The sequence below is a fragment of the Vicugna pacos genome, chromosome 5 (assembly GCF_048564905.1).
Source record: "Vicugna pacos chromosome 5, VicPac4, whole genome shotgun sequence".
NCBI lineage: Eukaryota > Metazoa > Chordata > Mammalia > Artiodactyla > Camelidae > Vicugna > Vicugna pacos.
Window position 1 is genome coordinate 92465557 of NC_132991.1, and position 25624 is coordinate 92491180.

At 52.0% G+C, this 25624-nt stretch overlaps 1 protein-coding gene and 1 long non-coding RNA gene across 7 annotated transcripts in view; one reads left to right on the forward strand and one right to left on the reverse strand.

Moving 5' to 3' along the window:
* AGAP1 (ArfGAP with GTPase domain, ankyrin repeat and PH domain 1) overlaps positions 1-25624 on the forward strand; it is a 510942-nt gene that overhangs the window by 276075 nt on the left and 209243 nt on the right. The window contains exon 10 of one of the 6 annotated variants that reach the window (XM_072961887.1): positions 14971-15499. The exons of the other annotated variants lie outside the window; for them this stretch is intronic. Coding sequence (XP_072817988.1) covers positions 14971-15234 — 264 coding nt within the window. The 3' untranslated portion in view covers positions 15235-15499. Of the gene's footprint in view, positions 1-14970; positions 15500-25624 lie in introns of those variants that run through there. 6 annotated transcript variants of the gene reach the window in all.
* LOC140696504 (uncharacterized) lies at positions 15936-17458 on the reverse strand. Its single transcript, XR_012072956.1, has 2 exons — positions 16439-17458; positions 15936-16322 (listed from the first exon to the last, which is right to left on the reverse strand). It is a non-coding gene; the product is annotated as an uncharacterized lncRNA (long non-coding RNA).

The following is a 25624-nucleotide window of genomic DNA, read 5'->3' on the forward strand; positions in this document are numbered from 1 at the left end:
CGACAGGGAGGCAGCAGCCTGTGCCCGAGGGCCCCGAGAGGCACTGGCAGGAACAGCCCCGGGGTGGCGCTCAGCAGAGCATCTCCCTGTGGTTCCTGCGCTTGGGCCTTGGGCTCCTGACAGGCAAGTGCTAGCCAGTCCGGTGGCGCGCGGCCCCGCCCGAGGTCACGGCTTCGCAGAGGGCTGGTTTGTAAACTCAGCCTCCTGCTTTTTCGGATGAGTTCCTGTCAGAGGCTTCAGTGACGTCCTCCTGTTACACTTCCACGTGCCTTCAACTTTCCAGAGCGTATCAGAGCAAGCGACTGTGAGCTCCCTTGGGCCGCGTTTATTTGCTGTGATCGTCACAGAAGTGGCCACAGACCTTTTACCAGCTGTCTCGCCGTGTTTCAGAATCCGCTGGCCACAACACAGAATGAGAAATACACCTCACGCTGCGACACAGTGTGTGTGTGGGGGGGGTGTGCACGTACGTGCGTGATTGAAACGAAGGTCCTGTGGAATATTGTGTGTTGCCCTCCAACCTGCTCTCCTCTGTGCTGTTTTTTAAAAAGTGTTCCTTGCACCCACTGCAGTGAGTTCCTGATCTGCTACTTGGCACAACATGTATTTTTTTTTAAACACCATCCTGGTGTTTTAAAGGGGCATTGGCCCCTTGGCCAGTGTTGGCCTCTCCATGGGAAAGGGCCTGGACCAGCCGAGGGAGGTGTTGCTGTGTCAAGTCCACTCCCACCCTGACCTCTAACCTGACCTGGCGAGGGCGGGCTGGGGGTGACCATGCTGAGCGGTGCCAAGCCCACGAGCATCAGGAGGGTGGGGCTCCCACAGTTCCCCAAAGCCGAACCCATCGTTACCACGTCTTAACTCACGTATCCTGTGCCTGCCTTGGGAAAATGTTTTATCTGGAATGTCAGCTTCGGGGGGCACTGTCGGCTGGAGTTCTCATTCGTGTTTGCCAGTCGTTCACTTAGCAGACCATTATGAAGGAGGTCCCCACGAGAGGGCAGGAAAATGCCATTTGAGTAAAAGGTCACTGGAGAGGGAAAGACACTACAGCGGATGGGCAGCTGGCGGGAGCGGAGGCTCCACCCCGGGCCGCGGGCGGAACCGGGGGGTCTGCTGCCGGGACCACGCGGGGGAGCCATCGGACTCCCTCCAGGCAAGCGGGGCAGAATCTTTTGCGTGATATCACGAGAACATTTGATTCCTCAGTTGCAGTGAATAGTCATGACTTTCAGAAATTAGACCAGGAAGACTCTAACTTAAACCCTGTGACACCCTTCCTGCCTCCCATGTCCACTCCACGTCCTTTCCCCTCACTCCCGCTGCCCTCCTGGATTGCAGGACAGCCTTCCCCAGCATGTCCCTCCTCCATCCCTGACCCACGCTGAGGCCAAAGACTGCTTTCAGAAAATGCCAGTTAGATTCTGTCACCCCTTACTTAGAATCCTCAGTGGCTCCCCACTGTCGTGCCAATTCGGCCAAAGCCCTTGGCAGGGTGGGAGCCCTCCTCCGCCACCCAGCCCTCGTGTGGTTTCCTGCAGCCTCTGACGAGCTCCCGCCGCCCCCTGAAGCTTTTCAGTTTCCAAGTGTGCCGTGTGTCTGGCGTCTCCGCACGTCCACGGAGAGGTGCTTCAGCCTGGAGCCTGTTTCCTTCATCTGCCTGATCTGGTTTTTGAACTGCTCATCCTTAAGATGCTGTTCATGCAGCCCCTCCCCTTTGAAACCTTCCATGTTTATCTGAGGCACAGATTTCCACCTCCACCCCCGCCCAGGTCCTTTAGTAACTTGCCTGGTGCCCTGTATCCACTTCCTCTTATGGGAGGGGTGGCTGGTGCATACCTGGCTCTCCCGACGGGCATGAGTTCCCCGAGGACTCTGGGTCCTTGACTCCCAGCCCCGCTGGCAGGTTGAAGCAAGGTCATGTCTCAGTTGCAGAAAGTTCCCATCCCATTAAACCTCGTAACTAATCAGTATGTAAGGAAGACGAAGGTGAGATGGAGTGACTAAGCCTCCGCGTCTCAGGAGGACGAAGGAGGAGGCTGAGAACAGCCAGCCAGTGGCTGCAGAAGCCCCGACTGTCACCGTGATTATTAATACATTGTAAAGACATTTTGGGGATTCCGCCATACTTTGTATGGTTGCCAACAAAATGTTGACAGTTGTATTGTGGTTAATAAATTCATTTAGATTTATAAGCATTGTTTACAGAACCTGTTCGCCTGCTGAAACTCTAACAGCATCTGTTCCTTCTTACTAATTAACTGCTAATTACGAATGAGCTTTGTGTGTTTGTCAGTATAACTGGCTCATGCATTTTGTAAGGAACATTAACAAATTGATTTACATAGCGGCACAGCAATCAAAAGAGTAAACTAAACAGCAAGCCACTAAAGCCCTTCAGCCGGTTTCTGAAGGAAGCAAACTTTTGATGCTCTAAATACTGTCGTAAATTTCCTGTTACCTTAATTCTTCGGTAAAGGTACAGTGATCAAGCCATATCGAATGATTAACAGTCCGGTGGGAGGGCTGCAGCAGGCAGCCCAGAGTGCTGGTGCTGGTGACCTGAGGAATCCATTAGGGACAAAGAGGCGGGCCCATGGGGAGCGCGTCCAGTGCCCACGGGAATACCAGGGTTGCCGCAAAACTCGGATCATGCTTCAGATTCAGCCAGCTTGCAGCAAGGCCTTGGCCAGAAGTACAACACCTGTTGTCCATCATGCTTTTTTCCCTCTGGGGTTCTCAGATTTCAAACCAGGTTGAGACGCATCCTGTTTTTAAGAGCATGCACTGAAAATTAACGAGTTTACATGGGCGACTCCAGAAGCTCAGGGCTCATTGACTTTGCAGGGAGATGATGAAGGCGGCCCCCTGCCTCGCTAAGACGGGCCTGTCTGCATCCTAACGGCTCCAGAAGAAGCAAGCCCCTTGGGGTTCTCACTGAAGCTGCCTTCGTGCGTAGAGCTAAGGGACAGAGAAATGGAGCCAAGGCAAGGCGGATGCTGAGCACCAAAAATGAAGTGAAGAAACGTGTTGCACCAGCGAACGCTAATTTCCATGGTTACGTCCACACGCGTCTCAGGTGCTGCTGTAAACTGGAGGTCCTGCGCTGGGCAGGCGGATGGGTCATGTGTTAAAGGCTTTTGAGGATAACTCAGGTTGGATGTGATAAAAGCATTATATTAAAACAAAAAGGTACTAGTAAGTGTTTACTGAGATGGAGCATTTAATAGAAAGGATCAAAATACACAACTGGCATGAGCCCGGACACCGATGTCCAGGGGCAGGACCTCCTGGAAGGTGCAACGATCCGGGCTTTGGAATGAAACCCTGCTTCCCAGCTGTGCCCCTCGGACAGACCTCCAGCCTCCCTCCAGCTCTCAGGCAGCTCGGGTGGAGGATGGACTTGACAGAACAGCCCCCTTCCAGAGTTGCTGGGTGGATTAAGATACTGGATCACCTCTGTAAAGCGGGTGGCACTTACTCACGGCTCAGGAGATACAGCCACTACCCTCACCATTTCTGTGTTCACGTTGAAGTAAATATATATGTAGACACCATCTATTCAACTTTATTAGACCATGGTGATTACATATAGGAGGAGCGTCTCCTTTCTCCTCAATAAGTGTATTGCCCTTAATTTCAGAGAAAGGGAGAAAGTGCAAGTGAGCATAAAAGTGGCAGGTGGACGATACGGGCGTTAAGTGGACGGTTAGGATGGAGTGACAGAGACATCTCACAGACCTGCAGTGCTTGGGTGGCACGTTTAACCGACAGCTGAGCCATCTGACGCGTGTCCTTAAATGGTACTGTGGATGCTCAACAGGCGCCAGTGGTGAATATTTGCCTTCAAAATAATTTTATTAAAAGCAAAAAAGAAACTATTTTCTCCAGCACTTCTTACAGTGGGGAGCGGGAGCAGGAGTCGTGCTTTCTGAAATGTTCGTTCTTGCAGTTCTTCCCATGGGTACGTGTTTAGAAAACTTAATGAATTCAAAATAGTTTGTGCCAGAATATTACAAGATGATCAAATTGACTTGAAATCATTTCAGGAGGCATTCGCTGACCCGTGTACCTGGTAGTCACCCTCACTAGTTACAAACAGAAAAGGGCTTTGAACGAGAGACAGGCTGCCCTCTGGGGGCTCACAGCCTAGCAGGAAAGCCAGGCCTGTCTCGGGAGCCCCAGGGTGTACAGGGCTCTGCTGTGTGCTGTGTGCTGTGACATGGGGCGGGGGGGAGGGGAACAGTCACTCGGTTCTGCATTTTATATCCTCCATCCTCATCTTGTGAGTATTTTCCATAGATGACATTCAGTGAACATGAAGCCTTTTCTCTCGGAATCTAATTGATTACTTTTTTTTAAAAGCACAAATTAGAAATGAACACAGTGGTTTTGGGGGAGGGGGGTCGGGGGTGCTTATAGTGAAAATCCGGTTTCCAAGACTTCCTGGTGAAATTTAGCCCTTCAGGAATTTAAGTTTGAAATATGAAGCCATTCTTTAGGCCACCTCCAGGGAACAAGGGGTTTATTTAAAGGACACACTGTCGGTGTTTCAGAACTTAGGAAATTAGCCACGTTGGATATAGTGTGACGGAGGACTAGATGTCAGAAGTCAGCACGTGGCCGTGGCATGTCTCTCCCCATGGATTTGTCTGCATTTGGCGTGAAGCAATCTTTTGTGGAAAAAGCCTGCAAACAGTAGGATGGGTCTGAAATGAGGTGTCTGAGAACACAAGGCGGTTAGTTCTTTTCCACTTAATATTGCACAAGGGGCTCCAGAAAAGCCTTTGCACCAGTGGCTTCCATCCCAGAGGCACCTCTCTTCACGTCTGCACACGTACGGATGCACGTCCATACCATCCACGGGGTATTCGGGCGCATTTGGTCCAGGTAGAGCCTGGTGGCCTGTTCTCTAGGTGATTCTCAGAGATTGTTCATCGGTGTCCCCTGGACCACTTACAGACCCAGCGAGACACATCACTGGAGGGGCGAGGCCCCACGCTCTGAGAATGGGCTCCTGGGGAGGGAAGGTTTGTTTCAGCCCAGTTTCCCCAGTGGTTCCACTTCCACCCCATTAAGAACCACTGCTCTAGGGAAACCCGAGGCAAAGATGCTGCTGCCTCCCACCCGGGAGTCCCTGGAGAGGGGGTAGTTTGTGTTTCCACACATGAAATGCCTCCTTGTTCGCAGATTATCGTCATTTGAAAGGCATTTCTGTAGCTCGATTTCCACTCCGAAATAGATGTCACCCGCACAGGATGAGAGGAACTTACAAAGAATTATGAACTTCTTTTTGAAATGAGAAAGTCAATGAAGGGAGGCGGCATAACCAGAAAAGGGGAAAATTAAAATCTGAAATAATTTATGAGCAAAATAATTTTCCAGCTAAGAGTATATTAGCTGTTTACTCAAAACACTGGAGAGGAATGTTTGTAATCAGATCGTACTGTGATCTCTGGGGGGGGACTCGCCGTCTCATTGTAGCCCAAGGTTGTGGTTTTTCTCCCCTGACTGAGTGGGGTGGGCACCAGGCAGGTTCCCCAGAGGTGACCCACCTGTTGCAGGCCAGTCTTCTGTGGCCGCTGCCCAGTGGCGCTGGCTCTGATGGCTTCAGCTGTTACGATCCATTTCAGGAAGGCAGCGGCTTAGAGACACCGCACCGTGACGCGGGCAGAGGGAGAGAACACTGCGTTCTTGGCCATATTTCCACCTGTGCCCAGAGAGGGTCAGAACCATCCCCTCTTCAGGCCTCTCTCTCCACCTTCCTTTCTAACTCCTCCCTCTGGAAGCCTTGCCTTGTGATGGGTGGCAGTCCTCAGTCACTGGTCCAGATTTTACTAGCGGTGCTCAAATACGAACTTCGGCATCATCATTCCGGCTGCAGAATGGAGGCTGATCGGAGGGACCGGGAGCCCTGATAGAAGGCGGGTAGTTGAGTGATCCAAGCGGGAGCCTGGTGGGCGTGTGGCTCCAGGAAGGGGGAGAAGAGGACCTGCTGAGCGACTTTACGGGAGTCGGGTGGGTGGTACCGATGGGTGGATGAGATGTGGAGGATGAGGGAGATGGAGGAAGAAGGAGTGGGGCTGAGGCTTCCGGCTTGGTCAGCTTCTTCGAAGCAGAAGATAGTGAGTGTGGTTTTAGACGGGCTGAGTTTGAGGAGCCTGTGGAACATCCAGAGCAAGCCGACTGGTGGATGTTTGCATCCATGAGGCAGACCTGGGCTGAAGGTGAATGCTGAGGGGTCATTTACACAGAAATGGAAGCTGAAGACACAGAGTGTCTGAGATCGAGGAACTGCACGGCATGAGATCACGGGGCTGGGACGGCATCTGAGAAACTCGAATGTCCAAAGAACGGGTGAACAGGGAAGAGCCCGTGGAGAAAATGGAGAAACAGGACCAGGGTACAGGGGAAGAACTGAGAGACTGTGTCATCACACAGGAAAGAGAACTTGGCTTGTCAAAGGAGACCAAACAGGAAAAGCACTAAAAAGTACCCAGTGCTTCAGGGCACCGCGAGCGAGGTCGCTGATGATGTCGGGGAAGACTCGGAGGAAGACAGGTTACAGGCTGCTGGCAAATGAGCAGGAGGGGGCGGCGCGTGTGGACGACGCTTCAGGAAGCCTGACTGTGATGAAAAAGAGAAAGCTAGGTCTGGACGTTACTGACGATCGCCTAGTCACACGGGACGTATCGGCCCACCGGCGCGAGTCCCCGCTCAGAAGCTGCCAGCAGCCCTTCTCGTTAGGAAACCTGTGAACAGAGAGACGCGCCTGCTTGCTTGCCACTTAGCAGCCTACAGGCACTTCCCCTTGTTTGCCAAGCACGTGCCACGTGCCAGGCATCGCGCCTCGGCTTCGACTTCCTCCCGCAGGTGGTTCCTTCCACGTGGCTCTGAGAGTCGTTCTCTACTGCTGTTGCTGAAAGAGTGAATTACTTCAAGCGTGCGTCCCTCCTCGCCGTGTCCTGTTTCCTTGCCCGAGTGCCACTGCTGTCTCCTTCCTCACGGGCTCCGGGGGCCGCTCCCTGCCGTTATTATGTGTGAAGTCTTATCCTGCGCTCTTCAGGGGGTTAAAAGGCTTTGAGCGCTGAATTAGCAGGTGTCTCCACATTTAAGAGAAACCTGTGGCCGGCCGGCCATGACAGTGGTACCTGCTTATGGCCCTTGTACAAGGTGTACAAGGTGCCTCCATGTGGCTGGAGCGTCCTCCTTGGTGGCCCTCCTCCACGTTCTCCTGGTGTTGGGCCTTCTCCGTCTCTTAGATCAAGTACAAAACCCGCATGTTCCAGGGCAAGGAAGTGAGGCCAGCTCGTGAGCTGCTACGGCTGGAAGACAGTCCAGAGCAGAGGGGCTGCTCTCCAGCAGGAGTTCTTCACAGGCTCCACAGTCGGAATTCGGAGACCCAAGGATGTGGCTGGGGGAGATTCACCTTTATTTCCACCCGCCTCCACCGAAATTTAGTGTTTCCTCCCGCTGTGAACAGAGGCACCGACCCGCAGCAGCGATAGTGGGGGCTGTGACAGTCGCCCACAGCGGTCGTGCCCGCGTCACCCGCGGCGCGTGTCGCAGGTAATCTGACGGATGGCTTACACCCTCACTCTTCACAGCGTTCATCGGGTCGGGCTGCTTACTTTATCCTCCAGAGACACTTCAGAAAGATTGCGGTGGCTGTGTTTGTTTAGTTAGTTTGCACTCCTGTGAGTTTAAGGGCATGTGTCATAGCAGGCTTCCCCTGGGAGGCGCCAGCAGGAATCGCCCACCCAGCCCCTGATGGATTCACGCTTTCCCGCCCCGTCACTTCTGTAAACGCAGGGTGTGTTCGTCCCGGGAAGTTCTGTGTAAAATTGAGGATGTGGGTCTGCAGACTGAGTGGAAGTGTTTGCCCTGCTCCTGCCCCCCTGCTGGGCTCTCAGCGCGGAGCCCTTCAAGGCCAAGAGAACCCGTCTCGTCTGTGGTGATGCCCCAGGTTCCTCGCCGCCCCGGGCTCCGGGCACCAGCTGGCTCCCCCGTCCTCGTTGGAATCAATCTTGGATCCACTCTTTCCCACCCACACCGGACTCTCTCCCTTCCTCTCCTACAGGACATTCCAGAATTGCTCCTCATGCCCCCACCAGCCCACCGACCCCCTCCGTCCGGATCGGGCCTCTCTCCTAGTGGGACTGTTTTCTGGGGCCAGTGAATGACACTCCCATTTCCACAGAAGCCCTGCCCTCACACAGCCCGACTCCTCTCCGTGAATGATGCTGTCAGGCCTCCTTCTTGGGAGATGACACTCTCTTCTCTGGGGTTCCTGCACCTCGCCCTGCACACACTTGCCTCTGCAAACCTCTGGGTGTCCTGTCCCTGCAGAATCTCCTTCTCCTGTGCTGTCTTATCCAGCAGGCAGCAGCATCTTCCTGAGCTCCCAGCTCTTGGCACCTCCGGCCCTGAGTTGGAGATTTCTGTTTTTAAGCCAACCAACTCTCCCAGGGTCTGTAACCTTTGGGATCTTTTTGGTCTCGTGAATACGGTTCCTGGCGGGACCTTTCCACCTGACTCCGGCATGTCAGTGGACTGTGTGGCCAAATGAATCAAGAAGTTTAATGCAGGAATTACAAACACAAATGCGTCACAGGTGCCAAGCGGGCACATTTGATGGCTTGGGGTGGGGGATGGCTAAGGGCCTGGGTCACATGAGAGCGGCCATCACTTACATCCGCGTCCTCCTACTCTTTGGCCCCCTTGTTCCCAGATGGTCCCGGTTTTTAAAGGAAGCCAGGAATCTGGGTTTGTGTATCAAATCTTGTCATTTTTAAATGTTGGCCACTGATTCCAAAAAACATGAAAAATTTGTAGGGGCCAGCGTGAAGGCATCTGCAGGCTGGAAACAGCTCCCAGGACGCCAGGGTGGGCCTTTGCTTCAGACCCTCTCCCGGCCTTCGCCAGAAGTTCATGCCTCTTGGCACAGCGCTCCAGGCCTGACCTGGCCTGTCCCTGTCCTCCTTCTGTCCCAGCCGTGTCCCCCACCCACGTCTCCGGGCCTCAGTGCCCCTCAGTGCTGTGCCTTTGCACACAGTGTTTACTGACCGCGTTGCCTCCACCTGGCTCGTCCTGCGGGCCCAGGTCTGGGGTCAGTGCTGCCTCCCCTCAGAAGCTTTCCTGGCTTTCCTCCCACGGCCTTCTGCACAGCACCATCACAGCGCCCGTCACACTGGGCGACGATAGTGGGTCACCTGTCCCGCCCCTGCCCCCGCACCTGTCTGCAGTTCTTGTTCTGGGCAGCAGTTACGACTGACTGTTGGAGGGTCCCTGGCTGGACTCAGTTGTGAGGCAGTGGAAAAGGCAGTCTCCAGGCCACAGGCCCTGCATCAGGCCAGGCAGGCCGCCCGGACAGGATAGGAAACACGCCCCAGACCGTTTAGTCCCAAGGGCCGGGCTGTTGGGGAGCCTCAGGGGTGCCCACAGCTGGGTGGTCCCAAGATCTCAGGTATCAGGAGAGTGCAGGGGTGACCCCCCCACCCTCCCACCCCACCGCCTCCTGAGTCAGACCACGTTTGTGATGATGTCAGGGGGCACCAGAGCCAAAGAGAACGCAGGTGGTCACAGACACGGGTGCAGAAATGTCTGCTGTCCCCGACGCTCCGCGATAGAAAGACGGCCCGTGGGGGGAGCGAGCGAGCCGTGCACACCATCGTCCTGGGCTTCCTCGGGACCCTGGCCAGCCCCCGCCAGCTGCCCCAGCCCTGCCCATCTGTGGGGGTCCTTTTCTTCTCTTTCCTCCTTTCTTGAGCCCCAGGTCTGCTTGTCTGTCTCGGTGACATGCACAGTCACCCCGGTCAGGAACCTGGGATGTTCCTCGTCTCATCCTGCCCACCCTCCACCCTAAACGCCAGTCCAGCCTCTGCCCCTTCGAGAGGCCGGCCCCGTGTGTTGGCTCAGTCCTGGTTCCCCTGTGTCCAGGCCTCCCGCCGTTGGAACGTCCTTGCCTGCCCACCTCCCTCCCAGCCCGCTCCCCACCTTTCTTCTGGCCAGCTTGCAGGAAAGAGTTCACATTGCAGGCCTGACTGCTGGCCCTGGAGTAGCCTGCTTGCAAAAGGGCCCTTGGCTGGTGTCCGGGAATTGGGGAGGGGTCCCCAAACTCCCTGAACTGGGCAGAGGATGGTTTATGCTGAGCACCTGCTCTCCTCTGGGGAGCCTGGAATCTGGGCCCGTGCCAGGCAGAGGGTGCATGCGTGACCTGCCCTGAGCGTCCCTGCTGTGTCGTCACAACTCATCGGGGGAGGAGCTCAGTGGGTCCTGTGTGGCTCCACTGGGAGGGGCCCCTTGCAGGCCGCACCTGGATGCCCCCCCCGTGTGCCTTGCCTCCCTGCTGGTTGTGAGCCGCACCCTTCGGCTGTAGTAGGCCACGGCTGTGAGCGTGACTGCCGATTCCTGAGTCTTCCTGCTGGTCATCGGCCTGGAGGTGGCCTGGGGGCCTCCAGCACACCCGCTCTGCCGAGACTGAATTCCACCTCCTCTTCCCTAGAAACTTTCATCTCACTATCGCTCAAGTCTACTTTCCATCACACTTGTATGTTTTATTGAGATTGTGTGTGAAGGTGTGTCTGTCTGCAGGAGCCAGTCATCTGAAGGAGGCAGTTGGGAATTTGCCTCTAGGACTCAGAGGAGATTTTTGATGAAAGCCATCCGTAAATGTGTAGGAATCCCCGCGGAAACCCAATGGAACAGAAGAGTTTGCAAGGACACCTGTCAGAAGAGGTTCCGCGGTTCTCCAGGGCTGTGGCCTTCCCCTCTCCACACCCACAGAGCGGTTGACCCATCCCAGTCCGAACATGTTGAACAAGGTGATGGGAACCTGGTGCAGGGGCGAGGGGCGGGGGGTGGGCACCCGCACAGGCCGACCTCCCCCAGGGCCCACTGGCATTTCCAGTTGGAGGCTGAAAGGAACGTTTCATGAGGTTTTAGGTTTTGAGGTTAGGTGCCTGCCTGTAAGGATGGTGGTTCTGCTAACAGAGTCGGAAACTGAGGAAGAGGCTTCCATTCAGAAAACAGTGTTGCTTTAGGAAGGACACTGGTGCAGAAACACACTGATCATCTTTTCTTCCTGCCTTTGGCGCGTGGCCATTCTGGCCTTTGCTACTTTCCTTGGGCTCAGGATGAGATAAGATCATTCACGTGGAAGGTGCTGTTTTCAAAGTCCATGTGTGTTTCCCAGATCGCTTACTTGGGGTGTGAAACGGTACCACTGAACAGAGCACACGGCTCAAGTTTTCCTCATCTTCTCAACAAATTGAGTGAGAAACACAGCTGTACCTTGGTGATTTATTTCTTTACCTTCTTCCCCAGCTTGTAAACATTTGGGAGAGTTTCCCTCATTTGGGCTCTTAATGCTGTTCCCGTTTGAGAGTCGAATCCGTGACTGCTTCCCCCTCGCCCCTCGCCGCCCCTCGCCGCCCCACTCCGTGTGCTGGGTCTGAAAGGCCAGGACTCCCTGTTCATACGTGTGCTTCAGAGGTACCCTGGTCAGCATCACGTTGCTCCTTAAAGCTCTAAGTAAAAATGACTTTGCTCCGTGGCGCTATGTTAAATTGGCTGGTTAATTCTGGTGTTATTTACCCTGTAATTCATTAGTTTCACCCCACCATTGGCAGCTGACAGGCTGTAATTTCACGCCTTGCAATAAAAGATGTCTCATAATCTGCTTCATTTAGCAGCAAGAGAATTTAATGAAATTAACTGCAGTCCTAATTATGCCAGTGAATACTAAAGACCGCCATCAAGTTTTCTCAGAAAAAAGGACGAGGTCCACCTCGTGAAGGATTTAGAATATAATTTCCTGGGGAAAGTTGCAAATGTCTTCCTTCTATTGGCCAACAAGGGCCAATTATGATGACACATATGACTGTAATTAACCGGTTTTTTCTGAATGTCTCTCTGAGTATTCATCATTTCCAATCAGATTCAAAAGTGATTCCTCTGTTGGATTGGTGGTGGTGGTGGAAGCCAGCTGACTTTGAGTTTCCCATCGGGGTCTTCCCTCCCCGGCTGGGCCGCGGCGTGGGTTTGCATTGCGTCACAGACGTGTGGCTGAGAGAGGCTTCCTGAGTCCACCGTGACGGTGCCCTTGTTCTCTGAGGATGCCAGCCCAGGTGGGAAGCTGCCCGCTGCAGGCGTTACCTGTCAGGCGTGGAGTTTGCAGGCTCACCTGGCCCCTCGCCCTCCCTTCTCCGGGTCTTTCTCTGCCTCACAGTCCACGTGCCCAGCTCCTGCCCCACCCGTGGGTGGGAAGGAGATGTGTTCTTGCACCCGACGTGCCCGTCTTCCTGTTGCACGTGGCGTACAGCTTCTCTCTTTCCTTGAGATGCTGTCTCCCGGCTCACCTGTCCTGCCCCCGCCTCTGGCTTCACTACCTCAGTCTCCTTCGCTGCTCTCCCTCGTTAGTGGAGGACAACGACTGGAAACGAAGTTAAGACGTACTAATGCTCTGAGGAGGGCCAGCTTCCCCATCACCCCAGCCCTCACCTACAGGGCCTGCACACCTGCCCCTACTCCTGCCCACCTCTGCGTCTCAGCCCCGGGCTGCCGCCCTCAGCCGTACCTCTTTACGATGCACAGATGGTCGCAAGCCCTGGTGGGTTGATAACGTGGCCTCAAAGAAAACACAGACCGTTTGCTGCACACGAGCCAAAGGAGTGGGACTCATGGAGGAAGAACCCACGTGGTCTCCCCTGTGTAGACAGCAACTCAGGCCCGGCAGTGAAAAAATCCACTTTAATTGAACAATACAGAAAAACCAGTAGCCACAGTTATTAACTGCTACCCCTCTTCCTAATCTTACTTTAAAAATTAGTGACGTTTCTCAAGTTCTAAGCAGACTCACCTGGCTCCCTGGGGCCCCAGCAGCTGCGCCGAGGGCTCCACGTCTCCCTGCAGCGAGGTCGTCCTGGGTACCTTGCATTCCGCAGCCACGTTGGCAAGTGAGGGTGAGCTGTTTCCTCTTTACTTGAGGCTGCTGGCAGGAAGGCGTTTGACCAGAAACACTCTGGGACCACTTGGAATAGCTGCGGTGTATTCCTGAGCAAAAGCTGCTTTGCCAAGGGTATTCACATTCATTTCATGCTGTCTACGCGATGGGCGCCGGGCTGTCCGGGACTTGGAAAGATGCTGACGGCCCAGCGAGGTCAGGGAGTTCCATGGCCTGCCCCACAGCCCACTCATGTCAGGTCCGCTCCAGGGGACCCGTGGCTTTGCAAGTCTGCATCCATCTGGGGGGACCAGTGCCTGTTGCAGGAAGGGGGTGCCTGATCTGCTCGGGGCTGTTTGGCAAGTCAATGGCAATGCTGGTTCCCGACCCAGCGTCTTCAGTCAGCCCAGCCTCTCCCACCAAACACAGTGCCCCCACTCCCCACACCCCATGGAGGGGCCTCCCAGACGGTGCTGGCTTGCTGGCACTGACAGGACTCTCCTGTGTCCAGGAGATGTGGTCTCTAGGTGGCCTCCCAGCTGCTCAGCCTCGGGAGCGCCAGCCAGCCCCTCCGGGATCTCTGGGCGCCAGCCTGGCCTGGAATGCTGGCACCAGCCGTGCTCCGCGCCCATCAGGCCCTGTGTCCTGACTGTGTGTCAGCGTTCCCCTGGCTCTCGCTGCCGGGAGGAAAAGGCTGCACGACTGCTGCGGGGTTTGGGCTTGGAGGGCACGAGAGGTGAACACCCTCGGACAGCTCCGGGAAAAGGCAGAGGAAGGTCCACGTCCTTCCCGTAAACTTCACCCTCCCCACGATGCTCCGGGCGCGGCCTTGGAGGGGGGAGGGGACGATGCTGGTTTAGGGGTTTTTAAGGCAGGGTGTGCTGAGCACGCTCTCATTGCCTTGCCAGCTGCAGCATCCCTCGGTCTCCCCACCTTGAACCATTTGCAGCCTTTTGGGAGGCCAGGATGCCTGGGGCAGTGTACTGGGCTCGGCGCCACACCCAGATATCTGTCCTGGTCTCCGCTTCCCACCCAGGAGACCACCGGGAGCTCCAAGTGCAGGAGCCTGTGGACGAGGAAGAGGGGGGTGGGAAGTGTCCCAACTGCCCTCTGTGGAAAAAACTGTGCCGATTGGAAAGCCGGGGGGTCCTGGCCGCCTCCTGGGAAGAACAGAGAGCGAGCCGGTGTTTGGATGCGCCACCAGCACATCTCGGCCGCGGAACGCCAGCGGCAATTTTGGCGACGAGCAGTAAGGAAACCTGAAGTATTTCTCTCCCAGACCCTCCCAGCTTATTAAAAGAACTTATAGACATGAAAATACATTAAAGTGGGCAAAGCGGAGAGGGTGAAAGAGATTAACAACCTTCGCTGAATAGAGTCTATTGATGAAGCGGGCCTGTGAGCTGCTGCCGGCTCTGAAACGAGGTGCGAGCAGAGCTGAAAAGAAGGTCAGGCCTGTCCAGAATTTCGGGGGGAAGTGGAAATTGATATGTAAACTGTGCAGAGCCCTCCTGCTGCCCCGCCCCTGGTCCTGACTGGGAGGTGTGCTCGGGAGGAGGGAGGCCTGTCCTGCAGCCCATTCCCCAGTCTCAGGACCCAGATCAAAAGACCCGCCCAGGATGCCGCAGGGACCAGGGGCGCGTGTACATAACGTCCGTTGTCTGTTGTCTGGGTGTCGCCTTCTCAGGCTGGGCCCCGCGTGGGACCGGGGCCCTCCCAGCAGGTGACAGGGGGCCCGGGCTGGAAGTGGGGGGCCTGATCCGGGCCAGCTCCTGACAAGCGCCCGACAGGTCTGAGTGGCTTTGGAGATCGTTTTAGGAAACTGGGTGTTAGCACGTAGAAGGAAGGCAGTCTGCTGGGTGCCTGTGTGGGCAGGAGAAAGTTAGCTGTCAGTCAAGTTTTATCTCTTAATGGATAGAGACTGCTGAAGTAAGGGTTAGGTAATTGAGTTTGTAATTAATTAGCCATAACCCTCATCAGATAAAGCAGTTGTGGAGAATTTCTTTTTATCTCCTTTCTCTCCCCAGGGCCTGCCCTTCTTTGTCCTTGCACTGACAGCCAGCACTTATCTCCGGCCGCCGGAGCCCGTGCCGGCAGCCCTCCCCCCGGCCAGGGCCCAGGGATGGTCAGCCGGCCCCGCATTGTGCCGGGAGGCCCGCAATCAGCCCAGCTGTCCGGGCCATGATGAATTAGCGGTGGGAGTGAACACAGAGGTGGACTCAGATCGGCCTGATAGCACGCAGGCGGCCGCTCTTTGTCCCAGCTCACGAGCATCCCTGATGGACCTTTGACATCTTCCAACAACGAGGTTATGGAAGGTAGAGGCGGGGAGATGGAACTCTGCACCAAGTTGGGCAACTTACAAAAGACCCCTTAATTCCTATAGCCGGGCGATCCACCCCACAAAGGAGGGAAGTCAGTGAGGGTGCCGACTCTTCCCGCAAGGACTTTCCTCCTCTTCTTTATCCTCCCCCCCCCGGTTATTGAAGCTTTGCGTGTTCGGAGCACGAGCAATTGTACACATGTAAGGCATTAAAATCAAACATTGTCTAAAGGGATCTGTCTTTGCTGCATTTTACAGACTGTACAGGGAAAAACCTTCCCCCTTCTCTGTTTAAAGGTTAGAAATCTTGTGTTAACAGGCAAGTGAAGGGAGGGATTTTTTTAAGGAACAAGGTTGTGACTTTCTCACTGCTTCTGATACTGAATTAGAAATACCTTGAACCTGTAATGTCAACTTCCTTGTGGTGTTAGTTGTTTCTTCCTAATTAACCCCCAGGCAGGTACAGATAAATCGCTCAGTCCCCCAGGGAGGTGGCAAATAAGAGGATGTGATCTTTCTTTCCGTCCGCAGTTGTTATCTGTCTTAGATCGTCCAGGAGACAATTTTGTTTTTCTTTGCATCACTAGGTATCACTTTGCAAGACCCTCTGGTAATTACTGGGGGACTCCAAAGCCAGAATGTTTTACAGGCAATATGACTGAAGAATGATTCTGAGTGTTAATGAAAATTTAATCAGGCCGAATGTATTATTCAACCTCATTTAGGGAGCAAAGTATGATAAGTGCGTTTACAAGTGCTGAAATTTCTAGAACAAACACATTCATTTTTGTGGGGAGTAAAATGAGGAGCCCACAGACTGACATGATGGGAGATAGGATGGTGGCTGGTTGGTTTGGGTTCGGTAGGAAATAAACGTCAGTGACTTTCAGGATTAATTTGGGAAATAATGTTATTAGCAGAAATTCCTGGGAAACTCCGATTCTCTTCTTCACCTCCGAGTATAGAAACACTGGCTGCTGTAGTCGAGCTGTGCCCGCTGACTCCCATTATTTAACGAAGCAAGTACCTTCGGTAGATACGCCAGTTCGGGGCTTTCTTTGGGGGAAAGAGAAAGGAGTGAGATGCAGAGGCTCACGGGAATGATTGAGGCCGAGATGCGGAATCCAGATTACTCAGCGGGAGAAAGTGGAGCTGCTCTACGGAGCAGTTACCTTGTCTTCCAGAATTCCTGGGGTCACCTCCAACAGAGCCAGTAGGAAAGCCGTGAAAACCCTTACGGTCAAGCCTCGTGGCCGTCACAGCTGAGACGGTTGAGGCCCCGTCCTTGGTCAAGGTGGACAGGCGGAGAACGTTGCGCAGCAGGGACCACGTTCCGTGTCTTCTTTATGAATTCTGCCTCCCAGCCCCGTCGGCAGACCACGAGGCACAAGGCGGAGAGGGTGGCTCCCGCCTCCCTCCTGCCCACCCCCTGAGGCGGGGCGTGGTGTCCGTTTTCCAGGTGGCCTCAGAGGAGCCGCTCTGTCCCACCTCCACGTCCCAGCCAGTTGTGCCTCCTTCACAGACGTGAGGCCCGGTGCTTCCTCATTCCACCCTCAGCGGCGGTTGTCACTGCCCAGCCATCCGCTGACCCTGCGGCAGCTGACGGCGATGCAGCCACGGCCACAGCCAGACTCCACGCCAGGGAGTTAGCTCGGGGCCGCAAGACGCGGCTGTGGGCACAGAGGGCTTGGGATCGAGGCCAGCTCGGTGCCTGGCCCTGCCGCTTCTGCCTTTAGGGAGGTGTCTTAACTGGCCCGAGCTTTACTTGCATCATCTGTTAAGCTGTCGGTCATCGCGTTGAATGAGTGATTGACACGTGGTCTCATGGTCAGTTTCAGAGATGGCTGGTTGCCCCCTGCTTTACTTTCTTACTACGTTTTTCATGTAGAAGTTGATGGAGCAGATTACAGGAAACTGCTCTCTAGGCTTCCTTGGTTTTGGAGCTGGTCTGTGAACAGTTCTGATGCCTGCACATTTAGCTCACGTCCTCTGCTCTAGCCCAGGACGGTGGCCAGCTCTCACGTTGTGACGTGCTCGTCGTGAGAGGACGCGTCAGAGGGAAAGTTTTCAGTTCTTTTCCGTATGTTACTTCTGAAATCTCAACATCATTTATTTTAAACTAGGCTGACGAATGGATTCTTACCTAATTGTGTAAGGGAAAAGAAAAGCAGGGAAGGTTTAAAGGAAGAGAGGATGCGGGCGTTCCTTTGTGATGCTCCACAAATCGGAGTTCTCAGGCTCACCATGGAGACACTGGCGCTGCTGACGCAGGAGACTGAGGTCTGGTTATCGGTGGGGGGCGGACAGGCAGCAATGGTCCCGGAGAACGGTGGCGCGGCTCTGCCGGGGGATCATGGTGGTTTGGCAGGCATCACAGGATCACTCGTGTATTTACTCAGAAGGAGACGTTGCCTGAAATGCTCAGTGCGCTTTGCTCCTTCGTTTAAACAGCATCAGGACTTTCTAGACTTCATTATTAAGTCAATTGCAGCTTTATCATTTTTCAAACCTAATTCTCAGCGTATTTTATCTGGGATATATTTTTGAGTTTCAAAAGTTGATCACAACATTGTAAATCAACTATAGTTAAAAAAAAACAAACAACACTGAGTTATGCTGAATTACAAATGGAGTGATTCCAGGTTTCAGTACAAACAGCGCATCTATCTTCCTCTCCTTTAGACTCATTGCCCTGAACTTCGGGGTTTTCTCTTGTCAGTGCACGTCTACGCACACCGCCTCCTCTCGTCTCCACGACCCGGGGGACGGGCGGCTCTTCAGCGAGTGGGCGACCAGGCACTGGGGGAGGGAGCAAACAGCCTCGGTCTTCACGCTGCCGAGAAGTGGGCGTCTTACCCTTGGGGACTCTGGAAGCAGAGACTGCTGCGCTCCCCAGAGGCCAGCCCTGGCTCAGAAGCACTGGATTTTAAATTTGCATCTTAATCCTGCATTGCTGAGGCTCCAGCTCCTTCCCTTAGCTTCGTCCCCGCCCCCAGTGGCTCACCCAGGTGATTTGGATCGTGTGTCCAGGAGAAAATGCACCTCACCTGGCCCAGCAAGGAAGCAGAGGGGTGACCCCATGCTGTGACACCAGCAGGCACCCCCCAGCTCTGAACCCTTTTGGGTTCAGGCCCCGCGTGATCTCGGGCTCCCTGTGCTGAAGCCCAGGCTCTCCTGTCCTTTCCGTGTGGCAGCCAGCAGTGGCCTCAGACGAGGGCCCCCCGTGGCACTCACTGGGGAGCACCCTGACATGGGCCGCCTTCCAGTCCAGCACTGGCCCTGCCCTCATGACTCGGGGACTCGACGTGCACCAGCGAAGCAGTGGCCTTGACCCAGGGCACCTGCTGGCCCGGTGTACACAGGCAGAGATAGAAGAGGGGCGAGAGCAGGACAGCCACCAGTAAACATCCCTGCCAGGGCCGCCGTTGCTTCTCAGCTCTTCTCTTGTATGTGGAATCTAAAGAAAACCAAACGAGACAATAAACCAGACTTGCACAGAAGGAGAGCAGATTCGTGGTGACCAGAGGCGGAAGGTGGGGGGAGGAGGAGCTGGAGGAAGGTGGTGGGAAGGTGCGGACTCCCAGTCACTCATTTGTGAGCTAAGTAAGCACGAGGGATGTAATGAGCAGTGTGACGGCCCAGCCCCTCTGCTGTCTGGCGTGAGGGCTCATGGTGCAGAGTGAACCCTCGGAGTTCTCATGCCAGAGAAATCTTTTTTCCCCGTGTTTTCTTTTCTTTTTATTCTGTCTCTCTGAGAAGATGGGCATCAGCCAAATCTACTGTGGTCATCATGTCACGATATCTGTAAATTAAGCCATCATGGTGTATGCCTTAAACTTAGTGATGCATGTCAGTTACTTCAACAGAACTGGAAGGAGAGCTGCCTCAGACATGCTGCCTGCTTGAGGCTGAGCCTTGAAGACCTCTTGTAAGTATGGGTCGGCTCAGGCCATGAGAAGCTGCTTGGTTCCTGTCCCATAGTCTGGTTAGGCCTCATCCAGGACGCTGCTGCAGACAAGCAGAAAGATGCACGAGCTCCATCACACCCTATGTAATGGGTCCCAGTTGGTTTACATGGGAACCAGTGTTCCTTGCAAAGTGCCCCCCTTGGAGCCCACCCAGGTCCCGAGCCCCCCGTCAGTAGCTCCATGGAGAGGCGGTGCATGCCTGGGGTGCTGCTCCTTGGAGCTTTTCTGAGCATCACCTGGGGACCTTGGCCATGGCCCCTTCCCCCTCCTGTCCCCATCCCTCCTCGATTGCTCGAAGCACATCCGGGGAGGAACATACCACCCTGGCTGCAGCTTTTACTTTAAAACAGAAACTGCAAAAGTGGATGTGCACACAAACATAGCTTGAGTGTCACCCACACATCACCCATCTCTCCACGGGTGCACCATACATGAATGACAAAGGGCCCCCCTCCACCTGCCTGCCGGCTTTGGGATGGCGGCAAATACAAGGTCAGTCACTGGTAAGGAAAGACCAAGACAAGCATGTTCTGTGGGTGCCTGTAACTGATTTCCGAGAATTCAGCCCAGAAGTCATTTGGGAATTGCTTTTGGTACAAAGAAAGCTTTTCCAGTTAAAAGCACTGAAGAACCCAGAAGTCTGCCAAAGTCCATCCTGAAATACCCCTTTTGATCTGTGCCACGTTTTTTTGTTTGTTTGTTTGGATGCTTGAATGTATTAGGCAAATGTAACTGCCCTCCGCATGGCTGCCTGGGCAATACCAGGGACTTGTCGTTTCTCTGGCGGAGGACCAGGTAATTGACAAGACGCTGTGGCTGTACGTCGTTTAATTTAGTATTGCCATTTGGGTAAAATGCTTATCTTAATGGCTAAAACCTTATAGCAATCTTGAACAAATTCCATCAGCAACATTAGTACAGAAAGGAAACATAAGTTGGGCATGTAAAATTACTACTCATTTAATTTTTCTTTAGTTGGTACGCAAATTATTCTGTTCATTGTTCCAGCATATGTTATCCAAGGTTTTGGAAACATTAGTTAAAACCTGAAAAGATAATGCTGCAGGATGTGAACATAACATGAATTGATCAAACTTTTTAGCTGCAAGGTTCTGAAGGGCTTTTTACTGATTAAAAGAATTTTTCCTTATAAAAGGTAAGGCTTAGTGTTGTTTTTTTCTTTAAGACATTGAGCCTTCAAGTTGGTAAATTGAGACTGAAACATTATGCTGTCCACCAAAAATTGACACATTATAAGCTGACTGTAGTTCAGTTTTTTTAAATGAAAATAAATTGGAAAATTGACAGACAGGGCATATACATCTACTTGAATTTGTTTAAAATATAGCAGTTTTGGGGAAATTATTTTAAAACTGTATAAAATTATAAAAGCAGATCGTTTAAGTAGTTACTATGACTCTTCTCCAGAGATGATAGGAAGTAATGAATATGAATTATTTCACAGTGAATTATACTTTGTGTGCACAATTACTTGATGTGTTCTTCCCCTTTGTCAAAAGTTACAGCATATCCATCCACCATGAAAGGTCCCTCTAACGTGAAGGTGGTTTCCCCTCATGCCTCTGAAATTGATGAGCTGATGAGCTGGGAGAGACTTACTCATATTTTAATGCCAGCAGTACCAGTCCTCACACCCGAGGAGCAGGGGCGTCCGAGTCGGTGGTAGCAAGGAGTATTTGTGCTGTAATTGACAAATAATACCCCTCATAAATACTGCCAGTCTTTTCAATTAGTTTTCATCTAAAATTCGGGCTCCAAAATGATGGCCTGTCAACTGACAATAAATGGCAAAAATTAATAAATTGTCTTCTAAATAGAATGGACACTTAAGAAAAATTGGGCAGCCAATTTAGCACAGCATGGAGCGAGGGGAACCTTTTGTACTGATGCCGGGCTCTGATGCCTCTCCGTCTTTATTAATGGCGCTCAGCGGCGGCTGACAGTTCTGTTGCTACTGGCAACTTTCTTCATTAAAATTAAAGCCAGCATCAAATTCCATTAGCCGTACTCTGGGCACCTTGCATTTTGTTATACATATTGTTTCTTTTATTAACTCCCTCTCCACCCATGAGAAGTTTTAGAAGTTAAATTGGAGGAATGATTGGCCAAGGCAGAGACCCTTTCTCTGTTCTCGGAGAGGAAAAGCTGGTATTGCCCTGTTAGAGCCTGCATCCTAAGATCTCCAACCCTCTCTTTTTCCTTCCCGCTTCTTTCAAAATGGGAATATGTTGCAGAGGGTAGCGCTCAAGTGGTAGAGCACGTGCTTAGCATGCATGAGGTCCTGGGTTCAATACCCCGGTACCTCCTCTAAAAATAAGTAAATATAATTACCTCCCACTGCCCACCCCCCCAAAAAAAAACTAAAAAAAAAATTTGAAAACAAATGGAAATATGTTACCTCAATAAATGTGTACGTTCTTGGGTCTACCACCTTTTAAGTAAAAACAAGTAGCATCAGACCTTATTTTTTCTGAGCAGTTTTTTTTTTCCCCCTAAGTTCTGGTTTCGCTTTTTAAACTGTATTTTCTTAGCTGACTGTACCTTGGCACATTAGTAGCTTGATGCTCAGATGGACTTGAATTCGTCAGGAATGCCTTACAGTTATTTTCCCTGAAGGCATTACTTTTATCTGTAGAACAAATTTCAACCTTTGAAGGAAAAAAAAAAATCAAGCTTTGCTGAACAAGTTCTGAACTATTGTCTGAAGAGCCTGCCCCTCGCAGCGCTGTAAGGACTTCAAAGACCGAATTGCCTCCACCCTGGCGTGGTGCCTCTTTTGGCAGCAAGAAGTAACAAACAGATTCAAGGGCAGCTCAGGTCCGACACCTGCGAGCTGATGCGTCCACCACTGGGCAGAGGTGGTGCGGCTGCCCTGGGAGCCGCTCCAGGAGGAACCAGACTGGGATCAGCAACCACATGGGCTCCCTTCCCCTCCCAAACCAGTCTCTTAATTGCTTTCTTATGCCCTGAGTTTTGAGGCTAAACCTTCCTCTCAACTGTTTTTCTTCTTCTTTCAACTTCATCTTATGCTAAAGGAAACCCAGACATTCATGAAAACAATAAAAAGTTAATTGCCAGGCAATAAAGGAAAAGGCAATTTACCAGAAAACCTACACTCAGTAAAGCATGACTATTTCTGAGCATCCTGGCACCCAAGGCAAAAAGAGAAATACAGTTTTGTGCTCTGTTGGAAGTCATTCTGTGAAGGCTCAGCCTTCAACCTCTTAACCAACCTGAAACCAGGGGTGGTTGTTCCTTGTTTTTTCTTCCAGGAGACCATTTATGGATTCAGTATAAGAGCGAGCTCTTTCTAATCGCATCAATTTCCAGTCACCACTGCCTCCCCATACCTTCCAGTCTCATATCCTAGATAAACAGGGTGGTATCTAGGACAGCGTTAAATCAGAGAGACATTCAACAAGTGAAATATCCCGTCTTATTCTCAGTTTGGGATTTTTTTTTTAAAAAAAGTGACCAAGGATTGCAAATGGTTCATAAAGATTGTACAGCGTTTTGCTTTGCAGAGAGGTGGTAGTTTTTGTAGTCTGTTTTTCCTAATAAATATTTCTGACATTTTGATAGTGAAGTGAATCAATCCGATAATTGCAAGAAGGCTCTGCTGTCTCGTCTGCCTTCTGAGTAATCTTGAATAATTAAATGAAGAAGAACACGTTTGATAACGTCTCAGTCGTTTGCATTAAAAAAATAAGCATTCTCTAAGACTGTCTTACTTGCTGGACTCTAGATGTGCAATTATTTAATATTGTTGATGGGTCCATAAAAGGAGCAGGTCCGGATCTCTGTACGTGCGTATGCCCCCCTGGACCCCCACGGCTTTTCTCCCACTGCAGACTCCCCACCCCACCCCAGAATCTGAACCCGGCAAGGAAACAGTTGTTACTTGATGATTGAACCCACTAATATGTTACAGTAAATGGGGCATGAAATACAATACTTTATATATAGTATATACTAACTGATTCTTGTATTGAAACAACAAGGCCATTTTTAACTTGCTGACACCGTATTCGCAGTGTTTCATCATTAAATTGTCCTGATTAACAGTCAACTTCTAGAGCGACATCACTGGAGTCTTTTTTTTTTTTTTTCTGAATGTGATGAATCAGGATTTGGTGAACACCATCCTTTGATATTTTAAATTTTGGTATTTGAGGACTTTGGAGTGAAAATAAGGTATAGTCTTTTCCTTTTAACGTAGACATTTCTGTAAGCACATTTTGGACAGCTGCTGAGAATTTTAGACAGAGCTTTTATACTCATGAGGTGTGATTGGTGGCCCTTGATTTTTGCTCCATAATTAGGGAACACATTTCTCGTTGATGACAACGGCAGTCTGTCTCTGTTTTTCCCCCTCAATTGGAGCAGAGAGAATGTTTGTAGAGGGTGTTTGGTAGAAAAGAAGTACATCCAAGCTGTCCCACGGTCACTGTCATCTGTCCTCAACACACACTGTGTACATTCAGCAGGGCAGCCCCTGCCTGTGATTTGGCAGTGTGTATGCTGACAGCTGTCTTCCCCCTCCTTGGTCCCAAATACTCTAAGACAGATGAGCCGATGATTGTCTGTGGAAGGACCCACTGGTGTCCCTGGTGGGCAGCTGGTGGTCTAGCGGGTACACGGGCTCCTGCTTACCAAGAGAATAATCCTGTAAATGACCCTTTATCTGGCACATATAGCCGTTTGATCACGATTTTCAGCAACCTGACATTTCCTCAAATGAAAATGGTGGAGAAGATGCTGGAATTGATGGAAATGTTCCACCTGACATCCTGGATGTCAGACAACAGGACCACTTGGGAGAAAGAGAATCATTTTGCATCTTGCCTCCTGGGTGGCCCGGAATCTTTGTTGGAACTCACTCTGTTAGACAAAGACCAAGAGCAGGAGCACCCCCTTCCGCTCGGGTGGCCTGGTAACAGAGCACCTGATAGGTGACTGAAATGGAAACTAGCGCACGAGCATGTGCTGCGTGCTGCTGTCCCCGAGCGCATGCAGCCTCAGTAGGTGGCCCTGACTAGGTTCGCTCTGTTTTTCTGAAAACACAATCTCAAGCTCTCTCTTTCTCTCTCATCTTCTTGTCAGTTCACAATAGTACTGTTTCCAAGAAATTAAGTAGGCGTAATAATGCTAGTAGTCGTCATTGGCATTGTGGGGATAGTAGACAGTTGTGGAAGGAAACATTTGTGCTGCTCATTAAAAAAAAAAAAAAACGGCACATGGAGTGTTTCTGGAGATGAGGGTCAGCCAGGGGGTTCCTGTCTGTGCAGGTTCCCATCACAGCAGAGGCTGCCTGTGCTGAGAAGCTTGGGGCTCTCCACTCAGGTGCTGGAGAGGGTGGAGGCGGGGCAGCCCGCCCGCCAGGCACCTCCCCTGCGTTGGGTCTTGGCTGAAAGCTGACACATGGCTGTGTGTGTCAACCTTCTTCTCTTCTTAACCAGGAGCAAAGTGAGTAATCGTTCCCTCCTCTGGTTTCTCCAGTAGAAGCTCGCGTCCAGGTTTGAACGGCCTTCCTCCACCCGTGCCTGCATCTTAACTTCCGAAACAGACAGAGGAACCCCGGGGGCAGGCCCTGAGCGGTGTTTTCTTTATGCCAAGGTAGCAGTTTGCACTTAGAATGTGCGCAGGCAGACTTACGTGTATTGATTTGGTCTGTGATGAGATCTCTTTACGAGTGTGCTATTTCTAGTCAACTTTGCTGTGTCGTGCAAGGCGTAGGCACATGGTCCCAATGACAGGCCGTGGGGGAGGGTCTAGCTTAGTCTGCACGAGGTCCTTGGTGCAGTCCCAGGGGGGAAAAGGATCGGAACCTAAAGACAATTTGGTTCCAAATTTGGTCTTCACTCCTCACTGGTCCTGTTACCTTGCACAATTATTTTCTCTCCATGAAACCGCTTACCATTCATGGTGATGGTTATATCATTCAGTTATTTGTTCATTTGTTCAACAAGCATTTTTTGAATATTTGTTGTTTGCCAGCTTTCAGGAAAGAAACGTGGGCCTGATGGGAGTGGTCCCTGCCCCGGTGAAGTTGGTGCTGTGGACACCCGGCGGCAGGGGACATCGGCCACGGTCGGGGCAGCACGGTCAGAGCACAACAGAATGTGAACCACATATACAATCACTCTTCTCTTGGTATTCGTGTTAGAAAGAGTTTTTTAAAAGCGATATTAAATTTAATAATACTTTGTTTAACCAAGTCTATTCCAAAAGTAATCATTTCAACAGGTAACCAATAGAAAAACTTATCTTTTTTTCCCTACTATGCCTTCAAAATCTGGTGTGTGGTTTCCACCTACAGCAAATCTCAGAACCGACCACAGGTGGAGTCCTCACTTGTCACACAGGGCT